At 41.0% G+C, this 22,500-nt stretch overlaps 1 protein-coding gene across 3 annotated transcripts in view; it reads left to right on the top strand.

Moving 5' to 3' along the window:
• Positions 1–21,105, top strand: part of CCDC63 (coiled-coil domain containing 63) — a 57,271-nt gene extending 36,166 nt beyond the window's left edge. For 2 of the 3 annotated variants that reach the window (XM_007489835.3, XM_007489836.3), the window contains exons 5-9: positions 2,224–2,343; positions 5,931–6,112; positions 11,895–12,076; positions 16,000–16,220; positions 20,992–21,105. In XM_007489835.3, coding sequence (XP_007489897.1) covers positions 2,224–2,343; positions 5,931–6,112; positions 11,895–12,076; positions 16,000–16,220; positions 20,992–21,090 — 804 coding nt within the window. In that variant the 3' untranslated portion in view covers positions 21,091–21,105. The remainder of the gene's footprint in view (positions 1–2,223; positions 2,344–5,930; positions 6,113–11,894; positions 12,077–15,999; positions 16,221–20,991) is intronic. The other variant, XM_007489837.3, reaches the window with a different exon arrangement.
• Positions 21,106–22,500: the final 1,395 nt, after the last annotated feature.

Below are 22,500 nucleotides of genomic sequence, written 5' to 3'. Positions count from 1 at the left end.
TGCCACTGTTTTCTACAGTCTGGCTTCTGACTATCATTCCACCAAAACAGTTCTCTCCAAAGTTACCAATGATCTCTTCGCTGCCTGATCCAATGGCCTTTCCTCAATCCTCATTCCCCTTGACCTCTCTGGAGCCTTTGACACTGTTGGGCATTCTCTCCTGCTTGATACTCTCTTCTCTCTGATCCTTCCTTCTCAGTCTCCTTTACTGGGTCCTCATCCAAATCAGAGGCATGGGATTGACTAAATGGTCTTCAGTGTCCTTCCCAATTACAACTCAGCCTTCATGGCAGCAAGGCAATCACTTTATTCCTTGGAAATCATTTCACTGATGATCTGATCCCTACACAGTTCATTCCAGACCTTTTTGTCTCTTTTCACGTGTTCTGCCCACCCTCCACTCTTTAGGCTGAGGATCTCACCTAAAACTTCACTGAGAAAATTACCATCTTTTATGTCCTACTCATCTCCAGTCATCCGATATCTCCTTTTTGTCCTCTGATACAAAAGAGGATTTTTCTCTTTGCAAGGAAAACTCCTTCACATGTACTCATTATCTTTCTCCCTCTTATTTCCCTCAACAGATTGCTCCCTCTGTCATTCCCACTTTCTGTTCTTTAGGCTCTCCCTATCCACTGGCTCCTTTCCCTCTCCTTGAGGGCAGGGATGACTTCTTTTGGCCTTTCATTGAATCCGGAGGGTTTGGCACAGTTTCTGGCACATAGTAAGTGTTTAATACTTGTTTGCTTGCTTGTTTTTCCACTCATGAAAATAGCTTGTGGAATTGCTATTGATTAGCCACCCTCTCCTTAGCCCTTGTCCCAGCTGGGAATTGGCAGAGATCACTTGGTTCTGGCCATAGCCAGTGGTGGCATCTGCTATTGGAGGTCTCCAATCTCCCAGCCCTGGTTTCAGTGTCCTAGTGACCAAATCCAGTGACCTCTTCTGGTTTTCCCCTCCTGGGAAACCTATCAAGTAATTGCTGCATGACCACGAGCAAGAGACAGTGTAGAGAGTTCCTTGTTTATTAGGTTCGAGATGGTGCTCTTATGCAGCCATGGCTTGGACTAGCTATCCTCCGAGGTCCCTTCTAGCTCTGATACTATGCAGTTCTCAGCCTTTGCTTTCCATGATCCCTCCTTGGGATTCAGCTCCATTGGAACTTGTCTATCTCCATCTTTAATGGTCTTGCAGAATCGCAGAATTGTTGGACTGGAAAGAACCTTAGTGGCTAGCTACTTCAATGCATATACGAACAAGGATCCACCCTAAAACACCCCTAATAAGGGGTTGTCCAATTGCTTGAAGGCCTCCAACAAGGGGGAATTCACTATCTCATAACTTCTCCAGGCAGTCCATCCCACCTAAAAAAAATTACCAATGGAAAACTGTTGTACTATAAGAAATGAGAAGCAGGATGATTTCAGAAAAGCTGGAAAAATCTGCAGAAACTGATGCAGAGCGAAATAAGCAGAACCCGGAGAACATTGCACACAGTCACAGCAATAGTGGATGATGACTATCAGTAAGAACTTGGCTACTCTCTGCAGTGCCCTGATCTGGGACAATCCTGAAAAACTTAGGACGGGGGATGCTCTCCGCCTCCAGAGAAAGAACTGTTGGAGTCATCTTTCACATCAGTGTATTTACGATTTTGTTGGGGGGTTTTGGTTATCTATGAGTGTGCTCTTCCAATAATGGCCAATGTGGAAGTGTGTTTTGTATGACAATAAAAAAATGGAACCTCCCCCCATTAATTTCTGTCTTAGAATTGATACTGAGTATTAGTTCCAAGGCAGAAGAGCAGTAAGGGTTAGACTATTGGGGTTAAGTGACTTGCCCAGGGTCACACATATAGGAAGTTTCTGAGGCCAGAATTGAACCCAGAACCCTCCTTTCTTTAGGCCTGGTTCTCTATCCACTGAACCACCTGGCTGCTCCAGGGTCTACCTAGATTTACAGGGACTCAATGCTTGGTTTGGTGGGAGCTAGAGAGCAATATGGTATATATTTTTTGCCATAAGAGCTCTTAAGACCTACCTCCTAGTTATAGAGGGTTTGAGATCTATTGGGGGAGGGAGGAGTTACTCCCTCATTGCTCACTATCATGATAAACAAACCATTAGTTGCTAAACATCAAAGAAAAATGTGGTCAAAATTTGCATGGGTATCAATACAGCTGGATTTCTTTTCTTTCTCCCCTCCCTCCAACCCCACTCCAAGATAGCGGACATAGACAACAAAATCTTTAAACAAAAACGGACTCTGGCAAAAATGAATGAAGTCCAAAACCCCCGAAAGTTACGAAAGCAAATTTCTGTTCTGGAGACCCATTTGAATCAGGTAAGTGAAGTCACTGGCCTCACTACCCAAACCATCTCTTTCCCCTGCAATGGGTATAATGGGATGTAATGGGGAAAGAGATGCATCTAGGCAAAGTTCTCTGTAAAGAATACAAGAGTTGGAGTCAGAAGACTTGAGTTCTAATCCTACTTCTGACAGTTACTCCCTCTGTGATTTTGGTCAAGACCTTTTGTCCACATAGGCTTTGGGTTCTCTTCTTATAAAAGTGAGAGGATTAGTGTTTCTGGAGCCCCAGCTCTACATCTAGCATCCTATGACCCAATGACCAGTCTCAGCCTCATTTTCTTCATTTGTAAAATGGAGGTGATCATACTTATACTCCCTTCTAACAGGGTTGTGAAGAGGAAGAAATATTGTAAACCAGAAAAGTTTATAGGATGGGACAGCTGGGTGGCTCAGTGGACAGAGAGCTGGGACTGGAGACAGGAAGTCCTGAGTTCAAATCTGGATTCAGACACTTCCCAGCTGTATGGCCCTGGGCAAGTCACTTGACTCCCATTGTCTAGCCTTTACCACTCTTCTGCCTTGGAATCAATACACAGTAGTGATTCTAAGATGGAAGGTGAGAGTTTAGAAAAAAACAAAACAAAAAAACATAGAAAGCAAAGTTATTATTTCATCTATTTGACACCCAGTGGACAGCTGAGGGAAATACTGACTGTGCCACTTATTTTTGGGGTGCTGAGAGTTGAGTCCTAATGATCTGTGGGGAAGTGATCTCCTCTGTGGGCTTCCATCCCCAATTGCTTGCCTCCTGCCCAGGGAAGGATGGCACATAAAGAGCATGATCCCAAGGTCCCTGGGATTGCCCTGAGTTCCTGCTAGATAGTCTCTTACCATCTCCTTGGTGCCCACCATATATCCATCTCTCTCCCAGGGAATGATGTCATTAATTTCCCAATGATCCATCAGATTTAAAATGCAATTTCTCTTTGGAGAGCAAACCCATTGGAAAATTCCATCAGAGGCTTGTTAGGGGGCAGCTAGATGGTGTAGCAGATAGAACACTGGACTTGGAATCAGGAAGACACATCTTCCTGAAATCAAATCCACCCTCAGACATTTGCTAGCTGTGTGACCCTAGGTAAATCATTTAACCCAGTTTGCCTCTGTTTCCTCATTTGTAAAATAAGTTGGGAAAGGAAATGGCAAACCACTCCAGTATCTCTATCAAGAAAAACCTCAAATGGGATCAGAAAGAATCCAATATGAAAAGAGTTTAATAGAAGGGAAAGGGTGAGTCAGGGGTTCTCTGAATAAATAAAGTATCTTGTGGGGAGGAGACAGTTGGGTGTCTCAGTGAATTGAGAGCCAGGCCTAGAGATAGGAGGTCCTGAGTTCAAATCTGACCCCCAAACAGTTCCTAGATGTGTGACCCTGGGCAAGTCACTTAACTCCCTTACCCATTGCCTAGCCCACACCATTCTTCTGCTTTGAAACTGATATACAGTATTGATTCTAAGACAGAAGATATGGGTTTAAAAAAAGAAAGTATGCCATGACCCTTAACACTTTTTAAAGTGAATTTTAGGTGGGACATTCTATTTTTCATTAGCATTTTCCTCACCTCACCCCTTGACATTACATAGCACCTATTTTATATGGACGTTCTGTGTAAGCTGTTAGTGACTGAAGCAAAAGGAGAACCCACATCTCCTCGCCAACCTACCTATCTCCTTGGTGTGTGTTATGAGAATCAGATGAATTATTTTCTGGTAATACCTTTTAAAAAGTATCAAGAATCATTCATGGAATGATTCTAGGGGTGGGAGTTTTGTTTTGTTTTTTTAAAAACCTACCTTCTGTCTTAGAATCAATACTGTGTATTAGTTCCAAGGCAGAAGAGGAGTAAGAGTTAGGCAATGGGAGTTAAATGACTTGCCCAGGGTCACACAGTTGGAAGTTTCTGAAGCCAAATTTGAACCCAGAACTTCTAGATCTGGTTCTCTATCTGAGGAGACACTTAGTGGAAACCTAGGAGTTCCTTTCTAAACTAAAGAGTTTCTTTTTCCCCCCTAACTATTATCTACTCTCTAGAGACAAAAAAGATAAAGTAGATAGAGACTTTGAGCAGTGATGGTGAACCCTTTAGAGGGGGCAGGTGATGCCTTTAGGTGTTCATGGAGAGGGGGAGGGGAGCAGCCCAACCCCACATTCCTCTGGCTTTCTAGTAATGAAGTCTGGCAAACTTTGTGCTGGGGTGATGGCCGGTGTGCCTACAGAGAGGGCTCTGAGTGCCTCTTCTGGCACACATGCAATAGGGTCACCATTACAGCAAGAGAGAGAGAGAGAGAGAGAGACAGACAGACAGACAGACAGACAGAGACCGAGACAGAGAGACAGAAACAGAGACAGAGAGACAGAGACAGAGAGAGGAGAGAGAAAAAGACAGAGAGAGAAAGAGAGGGAGGGAGAGAGGAAGAGGAGGGGGAGAGAGAGAGAGTCCTGTCTGTTCATATACTGGCTGTGTGATCCTGGACAAATAATTTAACTTCTTAATACTGCAGGCAACTCTTTAAGTCTTTAACCTTCAGACAAGAGACTAGTCTTCCTTCCTGGAAATCCCCAATACCAGTTTAGTCAAAGTTCTGGTCCCTAAAAATAAATGGCATATTCTTTCCTGAGCTGGGTCCCTTCCTCCCTTCTAGTGGTACAGGAAATGAGCTGTCACCACACATGAGGAAAGGACATGGGTAAGCTGGAGCATGTCCAGGGGAGGGCATTGAGAATGGGGAACAGACTCGTGATCATTCCCTATTTATTGTCTGAAGAAGGAAGTAGCATTGCTTAGCTTAGAAAATAGAGGTCTGGAGGTGTGGGTGGGAATATGAAGGTTCTCTAGGACTTAAAGAGTTCCAGAAATTAGCTTGTGAAAGAAGGGATTTTGGTTTCCTCCATCCCTTCCTTCTTCCTTACCCTTTTCCAGGGTAAAACTAATAGCCATGGGTGAAAGTTGCCAAGAGGACAATTTAGTAGTGAAAATAAGAAAAATTTCCCAGCGATGAGAGTGTCACCAAGTGGACTGGCCTGCCTGAGGAGGGACTGGCTGCCCCCTCATTGTAAATCTCTAAGTTAATACTGGGTGTCAACATGTTGAGGGGATTCTTGTTCAATTCAACGATGGACGGCCACAGTGAAATTTTGGGAATCTGAGAATGGAGCCATGGCTATGACTAGAAAGACTGGAACATTTCTTAGGACAGTGACAGGAGATCCCAGCTCTGTTTTCAAAGGGGAGAAAAGGAAATCTGTTTTCCTTCTAGCCTGACCCTTGTTAACTCTTGCATGAAAGGCAGCCTGATATGGGGCAAAGAGCTCTAGTTTGAGAGCCAGAGCAAAACCTAGCTCTGCTGCTTACTTCTAATTGACTTTGGGCAAGTTGCTTTCTTTCTCTGGACCTTAGTTTCTCCCTCTGTAAAATGAGTGATTTGGACTAACCTCTGAGGTCTCTTCCAGCTCTAAGTTCTTTATTTGAGAGTCACACACCACTCTCTTCCAAACATGTTTCCATGCAAAGGTATCTTTCCCTTTTCCCACTAAACCCTGACAAGTAGTCTCTTGGGTAGGTCACTATCCAGTTTGACACGATGCTAACCACCAATTCCAAAGTCCGGCAAAACATAGAGGATCTGCGGTTTGAGAAGGCAGCATATGACAATGTCTACCAGCAGCTCTTTCGTCGGCTTCAGATGCAAAGGAGAACATTGAATGTGGCCATTGAGCAGTCTACGCAAGCTTACAACCAGCGGTAGGAAAGGAGAGTAAAAGGGCAGAATGAGAGAGGGCCTGTGGGGGGGCTTGGCTGAGAGCCTGACATTCCTCATGGGACCAAGAGGTAAAAAATCCACATTCATTTTGGTTATACAGAGGTTGCATCTTCTCTGGGTGGGAAGGTCTGTGTTACTTATAAATCAGTTTGTTTTTTGGAGGCGAAGTCGACTTTGGGACAGGGTATTTCTGTAAAGAGAATCAAAAAGAACTTCATAGAGTTTTCTAAAAAAATTAGGGATGTATTTTGCATAGAGGAAAGAATCCCCTCTCTACTTCCATTGCCAAAATAATATATGAATCATTCTATCTATCTATCTATCTATCTATCTATCTATCTATCTATCTATCTATCTATCCATCCATCTATCCATCTATCTATCTATCTATCTATCCATCTATCCATCCATCTATCCATCCATCATCTATCTATCTATCTATCTATCTATCTATCCATCTATCCATCCATCTATCCATCCATCATCTATCTATCTATCTATCTATCTATCTATCTATCTATCCATCTATCCATCCATCTATCCATCCATCATCTATCTATCTATCTATCTATCTATCTATCTATCTATCCATCTATCCATCCATCTATCTATCTATCTATCTATCTATCTATCTATCTATCCATCTATCCATCCATCTATCCATCCATCATCTATCTATCTATCTATCTATCTATCTATCCATCTATCCATCCATCTATCCATCCATCATCTATCTATCTATCTATCTATCTATCTATCTATCTATCTATCATCTATCTATCTATCTGCCTATTTGCCTATCTGCCTATCTATGATACAGTTTGTTAGTGTCAGAGGAAGGATATGAATTCAGGTCTTCCTGAATCAAATTTGCTGCTCTACCATATTATCTCTCACCTATGTGCTTTGCTCATAGTAGGCACTTAATAACTGTTTAGATTGTTGAGTTGAATGGTTAGGATTTCCTTGACTCCAATGGACTCACAATTTCAGGAGCTTTGCTTCCCCAACTTTCTCCTGTTTTTGAGTTCAGGATTAGAAGAGTCCTCTGGAAAGGACCCCTCTAATATTTGTATCCCACCTCTGATGGTTACTACCTCTGACTTTGATCAAGTCATTTAAACCCTTCATTTAGTTTAATTCCCTCATTTTATTGAAAAGGAAAATAAGGCCCAAGGAGGTCAACTTATTTGCCCATGGTCACAGGGGTGGTTAAAGGCTAACTAACACGGGACCTTATACTTCACTATTGACCAGGAAGCCATTCAGGATATTGGGGAGAAGATGTCAATTTCAGCTATGAGGGCTAGAGTAATAAATCCTTCCCCAGCAGAAGAGTTTGTTGGGCTAAAGGGAAAGGACATGGGATAAAAGATTGAGCTTTATCCCCTTATCTTCATTCTGTGTCTATGTTTTAAAGATTTTTTTTTTTTTTTTGGTATCTGCTGTACATGATTAAGGATTTTTTTTTCAATCTATTGCATCACTTTTTTTTTTAAATTTGAGAATTTAATCCATTTTGAGAATCATAGTTGTTCAGCTTTTATTTTCTCCCATTTAAATCTTTTATGTTGTTTTTCCTTTTTTTCTTGTTGCTAGCACTTTGTTCCTTTGCACTTTGTTCGCACTTTGTCACAAATCTCATCCAGATTTCCTCCCAACAATCATGGTCCTCCCTTTATCCTTCCAACCTCAAATTCTTTGCGAGACCTTTCCTAGTTAAGTATATCTTCCCATTTCTCATCTACCATCCTCTTGTTTCTGCTTCTCCCATCTTCTCTTAATTTCAGTGACACTAATTTGTGACACTGCTTTCTGTTTTGTTTGTTTGTTTTCAAAGTACCAGCTTCTTGTCTTATTTATTAAATCAATAGTTCTATCACTTTCGATTTTATTAATTTCTCCCTTAATTTTTAGGATTTCTAGTTTGGTTTTCTGCTGGGGGGTTTTAATTTGATCGCTTTCAAGTTTTTTCATTTGCATTTCCAATTGATTGATCTCTGCTCTCCCTAGTTTGTTAATATAAGCATGACACTGCTTTCTGAACAATGTTGTTTTTATTCCTCTTTGCTTCTGTAAGTCCTTTCCCCTTCTAGGATATGTTTACCTGATTTCAGAACCTTGACATAACCAGAGAGATGGATGGGCTCACCGATCTGTGAACGTTTTATTTTCCTCCCCAGCAGATTGTAAACCTCACCTTGCCCAAACCTAGAAGAGAGTGCCTAGCACATAGTAGTAACCTACTAAAACCTTATGGAATGGAATTAGCTACCAGTCATTAAAGCCTGATGAATAAGTTCTAGTCATATTTCTAAATATTGAATCAATTTCATCTGGTTTCAGTGAGTACTGAAATTGATTTGGGATTAACCAATTCTATTACTGGTTTAAACATTGAAAAAGAATGTTTTCCCCAATTATGTGTAAAAACAATTTAAACATTTATTTAAATAACTTTTGAGCTCCAAATTCTCCTCTCTCCTCCTCCCTTGCTGAGACAACAAGCAACTGGATCTAGATTAGACATTTATATTCATGTGAAATAGATTTCCATATCAGTCAATGTCAACCCCCCCAAAACCACCAAAAAAATAAAATGAAAAATATTTAGGTGATCATCATATAATATTTCTGTTACTGTATACAGTATTTTATTGGTTTTGCTCACTTCACTTTACATCAGTTCATATAAGTCTTTCCAGGTTTTTCTGAACTCATCCTGCTTATTATCTCTTTGTTACAAAACATTTTATTATAACCATATACTATAACTTGTTCAGTCACTCCCCAATTGATGATCATCCCTCCAGTTCCCATTTCTTTGCCGCTACAGAAAGAGCTGCAAAAAATATTTTTGTTCAAGTAAGGTTCTTTTTCCTTATCTCTGATCTCTTTGGAAATGTTTTAGATCATTGCATTGCTGAAAATAGTGAAGCTATTCACAGTTGATCATCATACAATATAGACTGTTACTGTGTATAATGTTTTCTAGGTTCTGCTCACTTCACTTTGCATCAGTTCATGTAAATATTTCCAGGTTTTTCTGAAATCATCCTGCTCATCATTTCTTGTAGCATAACAGTATTCCATTACAATCATATACCACAATTTGTCCAGTCATTCCCTAATTGATGGATATCCCATCAATTTCCAATACTTTGGCAATACAAAAAGAGCTGCTATAAATATACGTGTATATACATATATGTGTATATTTACAAATAGGTCTTTTCCTATTTTCTTTGATCTTTTGGGGATCCAGACCTAGTAGTGGCATGACTAAGTCAAAGATTATGCAGTTTTTTTGCCTCTTGGACATAATTCCAAATTGATTTCCAGAATGGCTAAATCAGTTCACAACTCCACCAACAGTGCATTAGTGTCCCAGTTTTCCCTCCACCATTTAAAATTTTTCTTTTCTCTCATATTAGCCAATCTGACAGATATGAGGTAGTACCTCAGTTGTTTTATTCAATACTGATTTAGAGCATTTTTCATATGACTAGATAGCCTGATTCTTCATCTGAAAACTGCTGATTCATATCCTTTGACCATTTGTCAAGTGGGGAATGACTTGTATTCTTAGAAACTTGACTCAGTTTTCTAGATATTTGAGAAATGAGGCCTTTATCAGAGACACTTATTATAAAAAAATTCCTCCAGCTTCCTGCTTTCCTTCTAATTTTCATTGCATTGGTTTTGTTTGTGCAAAAATGTTTAAGTTTAATATAATCAAAATGATCCATTTTAGATCTCATAATGTTCTCTATCACTTGTTTGGTCATAAATTCTCTTTTTCTTTTCTATTTAGATAATATCAGAACTGATTTGGAAAGAACTAGCTTAAATTAGAAAAACCTGGGTTCTAGGTATCCCTGGTTCTAACAATTCTATGACCTTAGGGAAAGTCTCCTCAGCTCTCTCCAGGTCCCACTTACTTTTGAAATGAGATGAGATGGTGAGAATTAATTAAGTCTTCCATACTAGCATTCTTTGGTTTCTATTCTTGGATCCTCTAGGATTCATGGGGAATTGAATGAAATGTTTCTTTGGTGAGAATAAGAGATCACCATCTTTTCACGTACCCTTGATAATCACACTATGGGCTGCCAAGAAGCAATGGATTTCAGGAAACTATAACTCAATACAAAACAATCCAATTCAATCTGATCCAATTTAACCAATCTGGGGGCACCCTATGAGCCATGCACTACGTGTAGGCACTGAGAATGCAAAGAAAAAATGGAGTTTCCGCCCTCAAGGAGCTGATATTCCTCTAGGAAGAGACAATAGCAAACATGTAGTCCTTTAGGGTCTCCAGAGGGTTTTACATAGATTATTTTCATTTGATCCTCGCAACAACTCTGCGAGGTAGGTGCTACTATCACCTCCATTTTACGTATGAGGAAACTGAGGCTGAAAGTGATAAATAAAGTTATTTGCCTAGCTTCTAATGATTAGTAAAAGTCTGAGGCAGAAATACAACCTAGGCTTTTCCTTACTCTTTCCCTCTATACTACCTGTTTAGAGAGTTAAGTAAAAATAGAACACAGAAAGAGATAGGGACTGGACCTTTAAATTCATGGCAGAAGAAACTGTCCTTGGGGAAATTCCTGTGTTTTCTCTGCACTTTTGATCTTAGATGGTTCCTTAGATGTGTATGCAAAGTAATTTTCCAGGATAGATATGGAGAGCACTAATAATAATAATAATAATAATAATCTGGCAGGGCAAACTTAGGGAGAGAAATCAGGAATTTTTTGCTGCATAAGCTGGTGGTACCTGAGCTTATGTCTTGAAGGCAACCTAGGTGATACAGTGGATCAAATGCAAGGATCTGAGAGTCAGAAGAACTTGAGCTGGGATCCTGCCTCAGACATTTGCTAACTCTGTGATCCTGAGGAATTCACTTCATCACTTTCAGCCTCAATTTCCTCATCTCTAAAATGAGGTTAGTAAGATGTTCACCTCACAGGGTTGTTGTTTAAGGAACAAATAACATGTAAAGCATTTTGAAAACCTTAAAGGACTCTATAAATGCTGGCTGTTATTAACTATTAACCAAGGATTTCAAGGAGGGGTAGGAGACGAGGTCCAAATAATAAACAGATCAGTTCATCATGGATTCCGGGCAGGAGGCACAGACTGTACAAAAACAGGGAGTTGAAACATCATGTATGGGGAATAGCAAGTAAGTCTGTTTGGCTGAAAAACAAGAGTCTGAGATGGAGATGAAATCAGTCTGCAAAGCTACCTTGGAGCCAGGCTCTGAAGGGCTTTTAATTGGATAAACAAAGGAGTTTGCCTTTTTCCAAGGGGCAATAGGGAGCTTCTGAAGTTTCTTGACTTCATCTGGGACAAAGTTGAGTTTCTCTCACAGAAGAAAAAACTTCTTTGATCACTTGGTTCTATGGGGGTATTATTGGGGAAGTTGACTCTAAATGATCACTCTATTGCAAATATTAATAATATGGAAATAGATCTTGATCAATGATACACGCACATAAAATCCAGTGGAATTGCTTGTTGGCTATAGAAGCGGGGAGGGAAAGAACATGAATCATGAAACCATGGCAAAATATTCTAGACTAATTAATTAAATAAATAAACTTTTAAAAGTTGAGTTTCTCTGATTGATGGGAAAGACAGCTTATTCTTCAAGGGAGAGATAGGATTTAAAAAAGAAAAGAAGAAAAAAAAAGAAAGACAGGATTAAGGAGAGCTGCTGAGGTTCCCAGCTTTGCCTCCCTTCCTCCCTAGGCTAGAAGCCCTGGCCCGTATATCTGCCATGAAGGATCGACGAAAAAAAGACATCTCTCAATTCAAAACGGAGATGAGGGAGCTGGAAAGGATTCATGACCATGAAGTAAAGTTGAAGGCTTTCTTTCTCATCAAACTTATGGATCGGAGTGATTTTGAGGAACAAGCCAAAAAGGAAGAAGGTACAGTTTAACCCTCAGTGAGTGGTTGGTAGTCTACTGCCAGTTTCTTTTTTTAATTTTTAAATCCTTCTCTTTTGTCTGGGAACTAACACTTAGTTTTTGACTCCAAGACAGAAGAGCGGTAACACAGTTAGGGTTAAGTGACTTGTCCAAGTTCGCCCAGCTAGGAAGTGTTAGAGGTCAGATTTGAACCCAGGACCTCTTGTCTCTAGACCTGGCTCTCTATCCACTGAGCCACAGAGCACTTCCCAGTTTCTAATTTCATGCTAATGAGGTGTGAAATAATGGCAAGCTAGGCCTTGGATGGATAGAGAGAAGAGCTGGGAGACTTGGGTCCTCACATTCCAGCACCGATGTTACTAGTGGTGAGAGGCAACAGTAGCTAGAAAGCTAGACCTAGCATCAGAAAGACCTGCATCTTTAGATCTTAGACACTTACTAGCTGTATGTTGACACTGGGCAAGTCACTTAAACCTGTTTCCTTTGTTTCCCTTATCTGCAAAGTAGAGATATTAATAGCACCAACCTTCTAGCTTTGTAGTGAGGACAAAATGAGATATTTGTAAAGTTCCTTGCAACACTGAAGTACTATATAAATACTAATTATCATCATCATTATTGATAATAATAACAAATGGGCAGCCCTTGAGGAGGTCTGAGCATCCCCATCTGGACCATTCTTGGGCAGTGTTGACCAAATGATAAGGAATAAGAACTCCAATGCAGCCCTTCCCACAAGGTTCTAGGCTTTCTCTACCTGTTCTCATGCATCCTTCTCCTCAGCCTTCCTACTGTTTCTTAGCTGAGACTTCTTCTAGGTTAACATAATTCATTCTCCAAACAAACTTTAGTGCCCACTGATGTATTAGAGCAGGGGTCCCGAAACTTCTTACACAGGGGTCCAGTTCACTGTCCCTCAGGCCATTGGAGAGCCAGGCTATAAAATCCTAACCCTAACCCTAACCCTAACCAACTCTAAATTCGCGTATTTCTAACCCTAACCCTAACCCTAACCCTAAATTCACAGAGTTCTAACCCTAACCCTAACTCTAAATTCGCGTATTTCCAACCCTAACTTCGCATATTTCTAACCCTAACCCTAACCTTAACCCTAACCCTAATCCTAAATTGGCATATTTCTAACCCTAACCCTAGCTCTAAATTCGCGTATTTCCAACCCTAACCCTAAATTCACATATTTCTAACCCTAACCCTAAACCTAAACCTAAACCTAAATTCGCATATTTCTAACCCTAACCCTAACTCTAAATTCGCGTATTTCCAACCCTAACTTCGCATATTTCTAACCCTAAATTCACAGAGTTCTAACCCTAACCCTAACTCTAAATTCGCGTATTTCCAACCCTAACTTTGCATATTTCTAACCCTAACCCTAACCCTAATCCTAAATTGGCATATTTCTAACCCTAACCCTAGCTCTAAATTCGCGTATTTCCAACCCTAACCCTAAATTCACATATTTCTAACCCTAACCCTAAACCTAAACCTAAATCTAAATTCGTATATTTCTAACCCTAACCCTAACCCTAACCCTAAATTTGCATATTTCTAAACCTAACCCTAACCCTAACCCTAAATTCACAGATTTCTAACCCTAACCCTAACCCTAAATTCGCATATTTCTAACCCTAACTCTAACCCTAACCCAAAATTCACGCATTTCTAACCCTAACCCTAACTCTAATTCATGTATTTCCAACCCCAACCCTAAATTTACGTATTTCTAACCCTAACCCTAACTCTAACCCTAACCCAAAATTCACGCATTTCTAACCCTAACCCTAACTCTAATTCATGTATTTCCAACCCCAACCCTAAATTTACGTATTTCTAACCCTAACCCTAACTCTAACCCTAACCCTAAATTCACACATTTCTAACCCTAACCCTAACTCTAAATTCGGGTATTTCCAACCCTAACCCCAACTCTAAATTCACGTATTTCTAACCCTAACCCTAATCCTAACTCTAACCCTGACCCCAACCCTAAATTCACGTATTTCTAACCCTAACCCTAACCCTAACTCTAAATTCGTGTATTTCTAACCCTAACCCTAAATTCATGTATTTCTAACCCTAACCCTAACCCTAACTGGGCAGCAGTATAAACAGTGTGGAATCCCCTCCCTCAGATTGCCACTCACCATTCTGATGTCTTCCATTGTGCAGCCATGTAATCCTGTGCACAACCTCGTTTTAAGGCACCACCCAAAGAATTATGTCACCGGAAGTAGTACTGTATGTGAGTGATGTTGAGCTTTGCAGTGCCACCACATACAGTGCTCCTCTCACTGACTACTAGTGAAAGAGGTGCCCCTTCCGGAAGTGCGGTGGAGGCTGGATACATGGCCTCAGGGTGCCATAGTTTAGGGACTCCTGTACCAGAATCTGGAGGGAGACACCAAGTTCAGATAAGATGTGATCCTTGTCTAGGGGACTGTGTGGATGGTAATAAGAGACAAACACAGATCAAGCAAATCTTGATTTAGCTCCTCTTCTGCAGGTATGTGGGTAGTTAGAGAGCTGGCCTCCAATTTAGGAAGGCTTGGGTAGACTGTTATTCTGGATAAGACACCAAACCTCTTACTGCTCTAGGCAACTCTCTAAGACTATTGAAATTGCAGAGAAAAAGGACTGACGTGCACTGGTAGAGGGAGTCCCCTCATCCAGGAGTCCTCCATATTTATATAATCCCAGGACCAGTCCCTGATGCTATGTATAACATGTAACATTCCATGGTAAGTGCATGGATGTCATTTAAGTTAGTTTCTTCCACTCTCCAGGATAATTGCCACCATCCCTAGCTCTAGGGTCTCCCTAAATAGAGTAGGGAGGAAGGTCCTCAAGGTTTAGGGGTACTTAAGCCTGGATTCTGAGAATTTAAAAATTTTTCAATAACTATTACTAGATTATAATCTCATGTATTTTATTTTATGTATTTGTAAAGCACTATCCTGAGAAGGAGGAGTTGCCAGGTAGCTTAAGGGATAAAGTGCTAGGACTGGAGTCAGGAGGATTTGAGTTCAAATCCAGACTCAGAAAATTACCACATGACCCTGGGCAAGTCACTTAACTCTGTTTTCCTTGGTTTCCTATCAAATGAATGAAAGAAGGAAATGGCAAACCACTCCAATCTTTGCCAAGAAAACCTCAAATGAGGTCATGAAGAGTGAGACACAACTGAAACAACTAACAACAAAATCCTGAGAAGGGGTCTATAGATTTCACCAGATTATAAAGGGTCCATGACCCCAAAAAGTTAGGAACCCCTTCTCTAGGATGAATGATCTTTCTTGGGTTGGAGGTAAAGAGAAAGTTGGAAGAATTCCAAGGTGACATTCTTTGAGAAAAAAATAAAGCAGTCCTAGTCCACAACTGGTCAGGATCTTGGGGGTATCCAGATATCCTTCAGAGCTGTGCACCCTCCCTCAAGATGGGGGTATGCCACACACACCCTCCCCCTAGGGCTGTGGGAGTGCAAAAAGGTATCTCTCTGGACAAATGGGTCTTCCAGACTGTAGACTGTCCCCTAAGAGAATAGAGGAAAGTACTCCAGGGCATACCTTGGATCTCCTTCAGGTGAGAAGGGAGGCAAGCATCCCTCCTGCAGCCTGTGGGCTCTAAGAAATATGTCAGAGCATTAGAGGTCTTCTCAGGACTACAAGTTTTCATTCAAGGGAGAAGGAAAACAAGTCCCTCAGAAGGCAGGCAGAGCCACAGACTATTTTCAGGGGAGAGTGAAGACATCCCTCTCCCTGAGGTGGAGGGTCACCCTCAGGCCAGGTTGCCCCTCAAGATCATAAATTCTCCCTTGGGAGACTAGAGGACATTTCCCCAGGCAATGGGCTGGCTGTCCTTCCGGGGAGAATGTCAACAATGGGTGAGCTCACTGTCTTGTCCAGCTCTTAAGGCCAGCAAGCCCTTCAAGAAGTCCAAGATAGAGAGCTTCCAGAGTTATGAGGTAGCCCACATGCGTCTGCTCAAACTTTCGGACTATGGAAACCTGGACAAACTGGTGGATGACTTCCTGGCGGAGGAGGAGAAGAATTTTGCTCGGTTCAACTACGTCTCAGAACTGAACAATGACATGGAGATGCTGCAGAAGAAAATCCAGAACATTCAGGTTTCTAGCCCCTGAGTAACTCTTCCCACCCTGGGGGGCTCTCAAGGCATACTGTTATACACTACCCAAGCAGTCTGTGCTGACCCTCCCTCCTTCCCCCAGGCATCTTGGTATCTTAGCTAGTGGTATACTTTTTATTTTTTAAACTCTTACTTTCCATCTTACAATCAATACTGTGTATTGGTTCTGAGGCAGAAGAGGGGTAAGGGCTAGGCAGTGGGGGTTCAGTGATTTTCCCAGGGTCAAATTTGAACCCAGGACCTCCCATCTCTGGACCTGGCTTTCAAATCACTGGGCTACCTAACTTCCCCCTCTTATTGTACCTTGAGTCATGAAGGCCTAAGTTCAAATATCACATCTAATAATTATTAGCTCTGGGGCTTAGAGAAAATCTCATCACCTCCCTTGTCTCAGTCAACTCATTTATAAGAGATTGGATTTCCAAGGAGATCTATGATCCTATCAGTGCCATCTGCTGGCCAACATATTTTAGGAGAGACTTATCCTCTTGAAAGAATTATAGGCTGTAACAGGATCTTAGAACTCATCAATCTACCTATCTGTCTGTCTGTCTGTCTGTCTGTCTGTCTGTCTGTCTGTCTGTCTGTCTGTCTGTCTGTCTTTCTATCTATCTGTCTGTCTGTCTGTCTGTCTGTCTGTCTATCTATCTATCTATCTATCTATCCATCTGTCTGTCTATCTATTGATCTATCTGTCTGTTCATCTGTCCATCCATCTGTCTGTCCATCCATCAGTCCATCTATCCATTCATCTATCTATCTATCTATCTATCTATCTATCTATCTATCTATCTATCTATCTATTGTTAAATTAAATTGTGGTTGAGACTGAAATATATTTATATATGTGGTCACCAGGGATTTAATTTCTAAATCTCAAAATGAATTACTGAAGTAAATGGAATTTATGGTAATTTATTTATAATAGAGGGAAGATATTAAGGAATGAGAGAGAGAGAGAGAGAGAAAGAGAGGAAACTCTGGCTTCCTCTGAGACAGGTAGAAATACTAAGACCCTAATTAGGAAAAAGAGTCTCAAGACAATGGGCCTAAATCAGCCTTTCACTCACCAACAGTGACCATCTAAAAGGAAAAGCAGTCTGAGGTCTCCTGCATGAGTTCTTCCAGGGGTCCAGTTCCTCCAGTCCAATTCTGAGTCAGAGATCTTCCATCAAATCCAAGCTCAAGAGGCTGATCCTCCAGTCCCACTCAGAGTCAGAGATCCTCCATCTAACACAATTTTGAATCGAATATCTTCTTCTGGCCTCTGATCCTCTTTTTAAAGATCTTTTTCTCTTGTGTCACCTTCCCTAAATTTCACATCTACCAATCACAGCAGAGGCTTTTCTCCAGGACTGCTCACTCTTTAGTTCACATCTTCTTTGGTTAGATTATATCTTTTGGGTTACTTAACACCTTTTTTGGTTAGTCCACCTTTTGTAGTTACTTAACACCTTTTTGTAGTTAAAATGGATAGATCTACTTAAAATACTGAGTTAAATAACTTTTGGGGGATTAAAATCTAAAAATACATTGTGGATTATAATTTAATCTTCCCAATAATTGTTATAATCAGGAGATAGCTAAATCCAATCTTCACAATATCTATCTATCATCTATCTATCTATCTATCTATCTATCTATCTATCTATCTATCTATCAATCAATCAATCTATCTATCTATCCATTTGTCTGTCTGTCTATCTGTCTGTCTGTCCATCCATCCATCTGCCTGTCTAGCCATCCATCCATCCATCCATCCATCCATCCATCCATCCATCCATCCATCCATCCATCCATTCATCTATCCATTTCTCTCTCTATCTGTCTTTCTATCTGTCTATTTGTCTATCTATCTATCTATCTATCTATCCATCCATCCATGTATCCATACTATCTGTCCTACCATCTATCCATCTGTCTATATGTCTGGCCATCTGTTCATCCATCTGTGAAGACTGGATTTAGCTATTTTCTTATTGTAACAATGAAGATACTTAGTTTAACAAAATCAGGAATGTCTTGGGAACTTTAAATTACTCCACCTTACTTAGACTACTTTAAGGGAAGATAAAGTTGTAATCTCCTGATTGAGCAATGAAGGTACTTAACTCTTACCTTATAGTGAAGCTAGAACTTTTAAGTTAAGTGTATTTTAAGATCTTAATACAAAAAGGTGTTAAGTAACCATAAAGGTTAAATTAATCACAAAAAGGTCAAGTAACTAACAAAAGGTGAATTTAACCAAGAAGTGTTAAGTAACTCTAAAGATATAATATAATCAAAAGATAATAACTAAAAGTATGGGCAGTCCTGGAGAAAAGCCTTTGATGTGATTGGTAGATGTGAAAATTTAGAGGAGACACAAGGGTGAAAGATCTATATATTTGGATCACTTCCTCTCTCTGGCACCCTTTACGGCAGAGAATTGGCTGATAGCAGCATGCTGGCCTTTCGGCATCTTAGCATAGCTACAAGCTATTGTCCAGTTCAGTGGTGAGTTTCTGGCTGAGTTTCCCTCCTTTATTTTCCCAACTTTATCCCCTTAGAAGCCTCTAATCTTCTTCAGAGACCTAGAGGCGGGGATTTTAAACTCCCCCTGACACAGGCCAGGCAAGAGAATTCTATATCCTTTTCCCTCCTTCTCCTTAAATTCCCTCCCTCTATATTAATTAAATTACCATACAGTTCCAGACTGACTTGGGTATTTTATTTGGGATTTTCCCCGACAACCAATTAACTCTAGATTTTGTCACAACCCTAAAATTATCTGTACACATCTATCTATCTATCTATCTATCTATCTATCTATCTATCTATCTATCTATCTATCTATCTATCTATCTATTCATCTGTCCATCTGTCTGTCTGTCTGTCCATCCATCTGTCCATACATCCATCTATTTCTCTCTCTCTCTCTCTCTCTCTCTCTCTCTCTCTCTCTCTCTCTCTCTCTCTCTCTCAATCATTTTAATTATCCTTGTAACTATCCCTGTTTGCTGGAGAACTGGGGAGTCAGCATATTTATTAATTGTAGCAGTGAGCTGGACCCTGGGTACATGTTTGTCCACATTGAAGGAAAATGATAGTCCGTAGCCCCAAATTTTCACTTGGCAACACTGGGTAGAGAAATGTTCTTAGAAGAATATAATAAAGCATTGATCATTGAGTTAAACATTATTTTGTCCATTACATTGTATAACCATGACTGAGTCCAATTATCCCTTCCGCATTGTGGAGGCTAGGGGTATGGTGCCCCACTTGATCTGGAAAGTCCGTGTAAAATATTTTGGCCCTCCCTTAGTAGAAGAGAAGCAACCTGAATTTCTTCTTTCTCTTTTATGGGGTGTTTACAGTACCTTGTTGTATATTTGGACACACTAAATACACACTTCTGAGTTTCTAAATTTTTTCTTTGCTGGCCTTCATGTGCCATCTGCAGTTTCCACAAAACTTCCCCCCCCCCCAATTTCCATTTGTTTTGTTTGCTGACCTGGGATATAGCAAAACTGCAGTGGGGAAGCTGCTACGGGGAAGGGATAACTGGAATTTTATCTCCCGAAGCTTTAGTTAATTCTCTGAGATTGAAAGGGACAGATGGGTTGATTACAGCAAGAAAAGCACAGGCCCTTCTGGGATCATAGATCTGCCTAGATGAGACTATCCAATCCAACTCCATCATTTTATAGATGGGGAAACTGAGGTCCAGTGAGCTGAAGTGCCTTGTGTTCAAGGTCACATCTTTAAGGATAGTGTTTGAGCCCAGATCCTATGACTCTAGAGCCCATCCTCACCTCCTTGCAAGAGTTCCCATCATTCTATTAGAGGGTAAATGTACAAAATCTCAGAATAGTGGGGATTCGAGGAGCCAAGGGGGGAACTGTTGACCTGTTTGTACACAAGTTTGTTTGTACACAAGAAATGCAATGGATGAAAAATTATTTTAAATTTCATTCATGCCCTCTGCTTTTATATCAGTCATTTCTCAATATACCCCTCCTCCTTTAACAAAAATAGCTAAGCAAAAGAAACAAATCACAATCATACTTAACTGCAGATGCCACCTTCCATCGGCCTCCCAGCTCTCCAGCAGAAGGAGACAGTTCTAAGGATGATTAGAATCATTTAGAAATGGAGAGATGGGGACAACTGGGTGGCTCAGTGGCTTCAGAGCCAGGTGCAGAGATGGGAGGTCCTGGGTTCAAATCTGACCTCAGATACTTCCCAGCTGTGTGACCCTGGGCAAGTCACTTAACCTAGTTTGCCTCAGTTTCTCTAAGTGTAAAATGGGGATAGTAATAATAACATCTACCTTTCAAAGTTATAAGGATCATGATAACATATGTACAATGCTTTGCAAACCTTTAAAGGCTCTATAGATGCCCCTTTTACAGATGAGGAAATTGGGGTTCACACAAGCTATGAGATTCAAACCCAAGCGTCCTAGATGAAGGACCCAAACCCTTTCTTTAGTTTGGGTTTCTTCTCTGGAAAAGGAGGGGGTCAGGCTCAAAGCTTCCCCAAGCCCATGAAAAGGAAGGCAGGTGTCCTCCATGTGTGACAAAGGAAGCTGCTTCAATGGAAACAGACTCACTCTTTCAGGAGGCAACACATCCCAGTTTTGCTTCTGTTCCTAAAGACATTAATAATTGTGTGGAGGAGAAATCCATAATTGCATCAGGTTTATTTTTAGGAGGAATGGGGGGGGGGTGTGCTATGATTACCTTCCCAGTGTGGTTCTGTTTGTGTAGGACGAAATTCACCTGTTGAGATCTCAGAAGAATGATTTTGATGAAGAAGGCGAGGATTCAATGAGGGATTTGCAGGTAAGAACAGCTGTGGCTACTTGAGGCCAGTTAAGAGTCCCCCCCCCCCCCAGTCATTGGTCAGTCTTCTGGCCAATAGATGTTCAGCTCTTGCTCTGTTGTTTGCCAGATGAGGGTCCTTGGGCAATCTGTATAATTCATTTCCCTCACCTGTAAAATAAAGTGGACTTTGGACTAGCTGATCTCTGAGCTAGTGCCCGATGTCCTTTGGGGGCTGGGATTGTATTCTTCAGTGAGATTGGGGCACATAGTTGGCTCAGTAAACAGAGCACCAGGGTCTGGAGTCAGGAGGACCTGAGTTCAAATTTGGTCTCAGACACATATCGACTGTGTGACCTTGGACAAGTCACTTCACCCTGTTTGCCTCCGTTTCCTCGTCGTCTATAAAATGAACTGGAGAAGGAAATAGCAAACCACTCCAGTATCTTGGCCAAGAAAACCCCACAAAGAGGCACAGGACTGAAAGGATTGCCATGCTAGTCCGGCATACGACACTAGGGGGAACCAAAGCACCATTTTTTTACTCTCCCAATCCAGTGTTTATGGCTGAGAAAGATTGCCTTAGATAGCAGGGACTTTGCTGGGTGGAATCTCAGCCCAATATTCCAAGGATAATATGTCTTTAAGTGCAATTCCATGAAATCAGGAACCTAAATTTTCAAGGAGCAAAAACCAGAACTCATGCCTCATCGATGAGTCTTTGGACGTTGGGAGGCTCCCCTGCGGCCCCGCCCCCCCCCCCCCCCCCCCCCAAGTTCTTTGAAATCCTGGATGTTCACGGTAGGAGGAGGGGCTTATCTGGCCATCCAGTCTACTTTGTAATTTGGGGCTGGACAAGTCAGTCAACAAGCATTTATTAGGAGCTGGCATTAGAATGATGTTCCTGGTAGTATCTAAGGATATTTATTGACTGTGCCAGGCACTGGCGCTAAGCATTAGGGGTACAAAGAACTCAAGGAACTTATATTCGAATTTAGAAGACAACGTGGAAACAACCAGGTACAAACGGGATAAACGCCACAAGAGAAATTGGATATAATTTCAGAGGGAAGATGCTAGCTTTGAAGAGGTCATTTGCAATTTCTACCTGAAACAGGCGCCCACCTTTTCAGGAATAGCATTTCTTCACTCAGAAAGCTTCTGTGGCTCCCAATGGGCTTTAGAAATAAAATACAAATATTTCCAATTATCATTCAAAGCCGATCATACTCTAGCTCCAACCTTTACCTTTCTAGGTTCATTATACATTACCCCTCTTCATCTAGGAGCTAGCAGGGTGGATAGAGTGCTGGACCTGAGTCAAAAAGACCTGAATTCAAAACTGAGTCTCAGACATTCCCTAGCTATGTGATGTTTTTTCTTTTTTCCTTTTTTCCTTTCCTTTCCTTTCCTTTCCTTTCCTTTCCTTTCCTTTCCTTTCCTTTCCTTTCCTTT

This window comes from Monodelphis domestica, chromosome 3 (assembly GCF_027887165.1).
Source record: "Monodelphis domestica isolate mMonDom1 chromosome 3, mMonDom1.pri, whole genome shotgun sequence".
In the NCBI taxonomy this organism is placed as follows: Eukaryota; Metazoa; Chordata; class Mammalia; order Didelphimorphia; family Didelphidae; genus Monodelphis; species Monodelphis domestica.
Note: the sequence above shows the minus strand (reverse complement) of the source record. Positions and strands in the feature narration are given on the sequence as shown.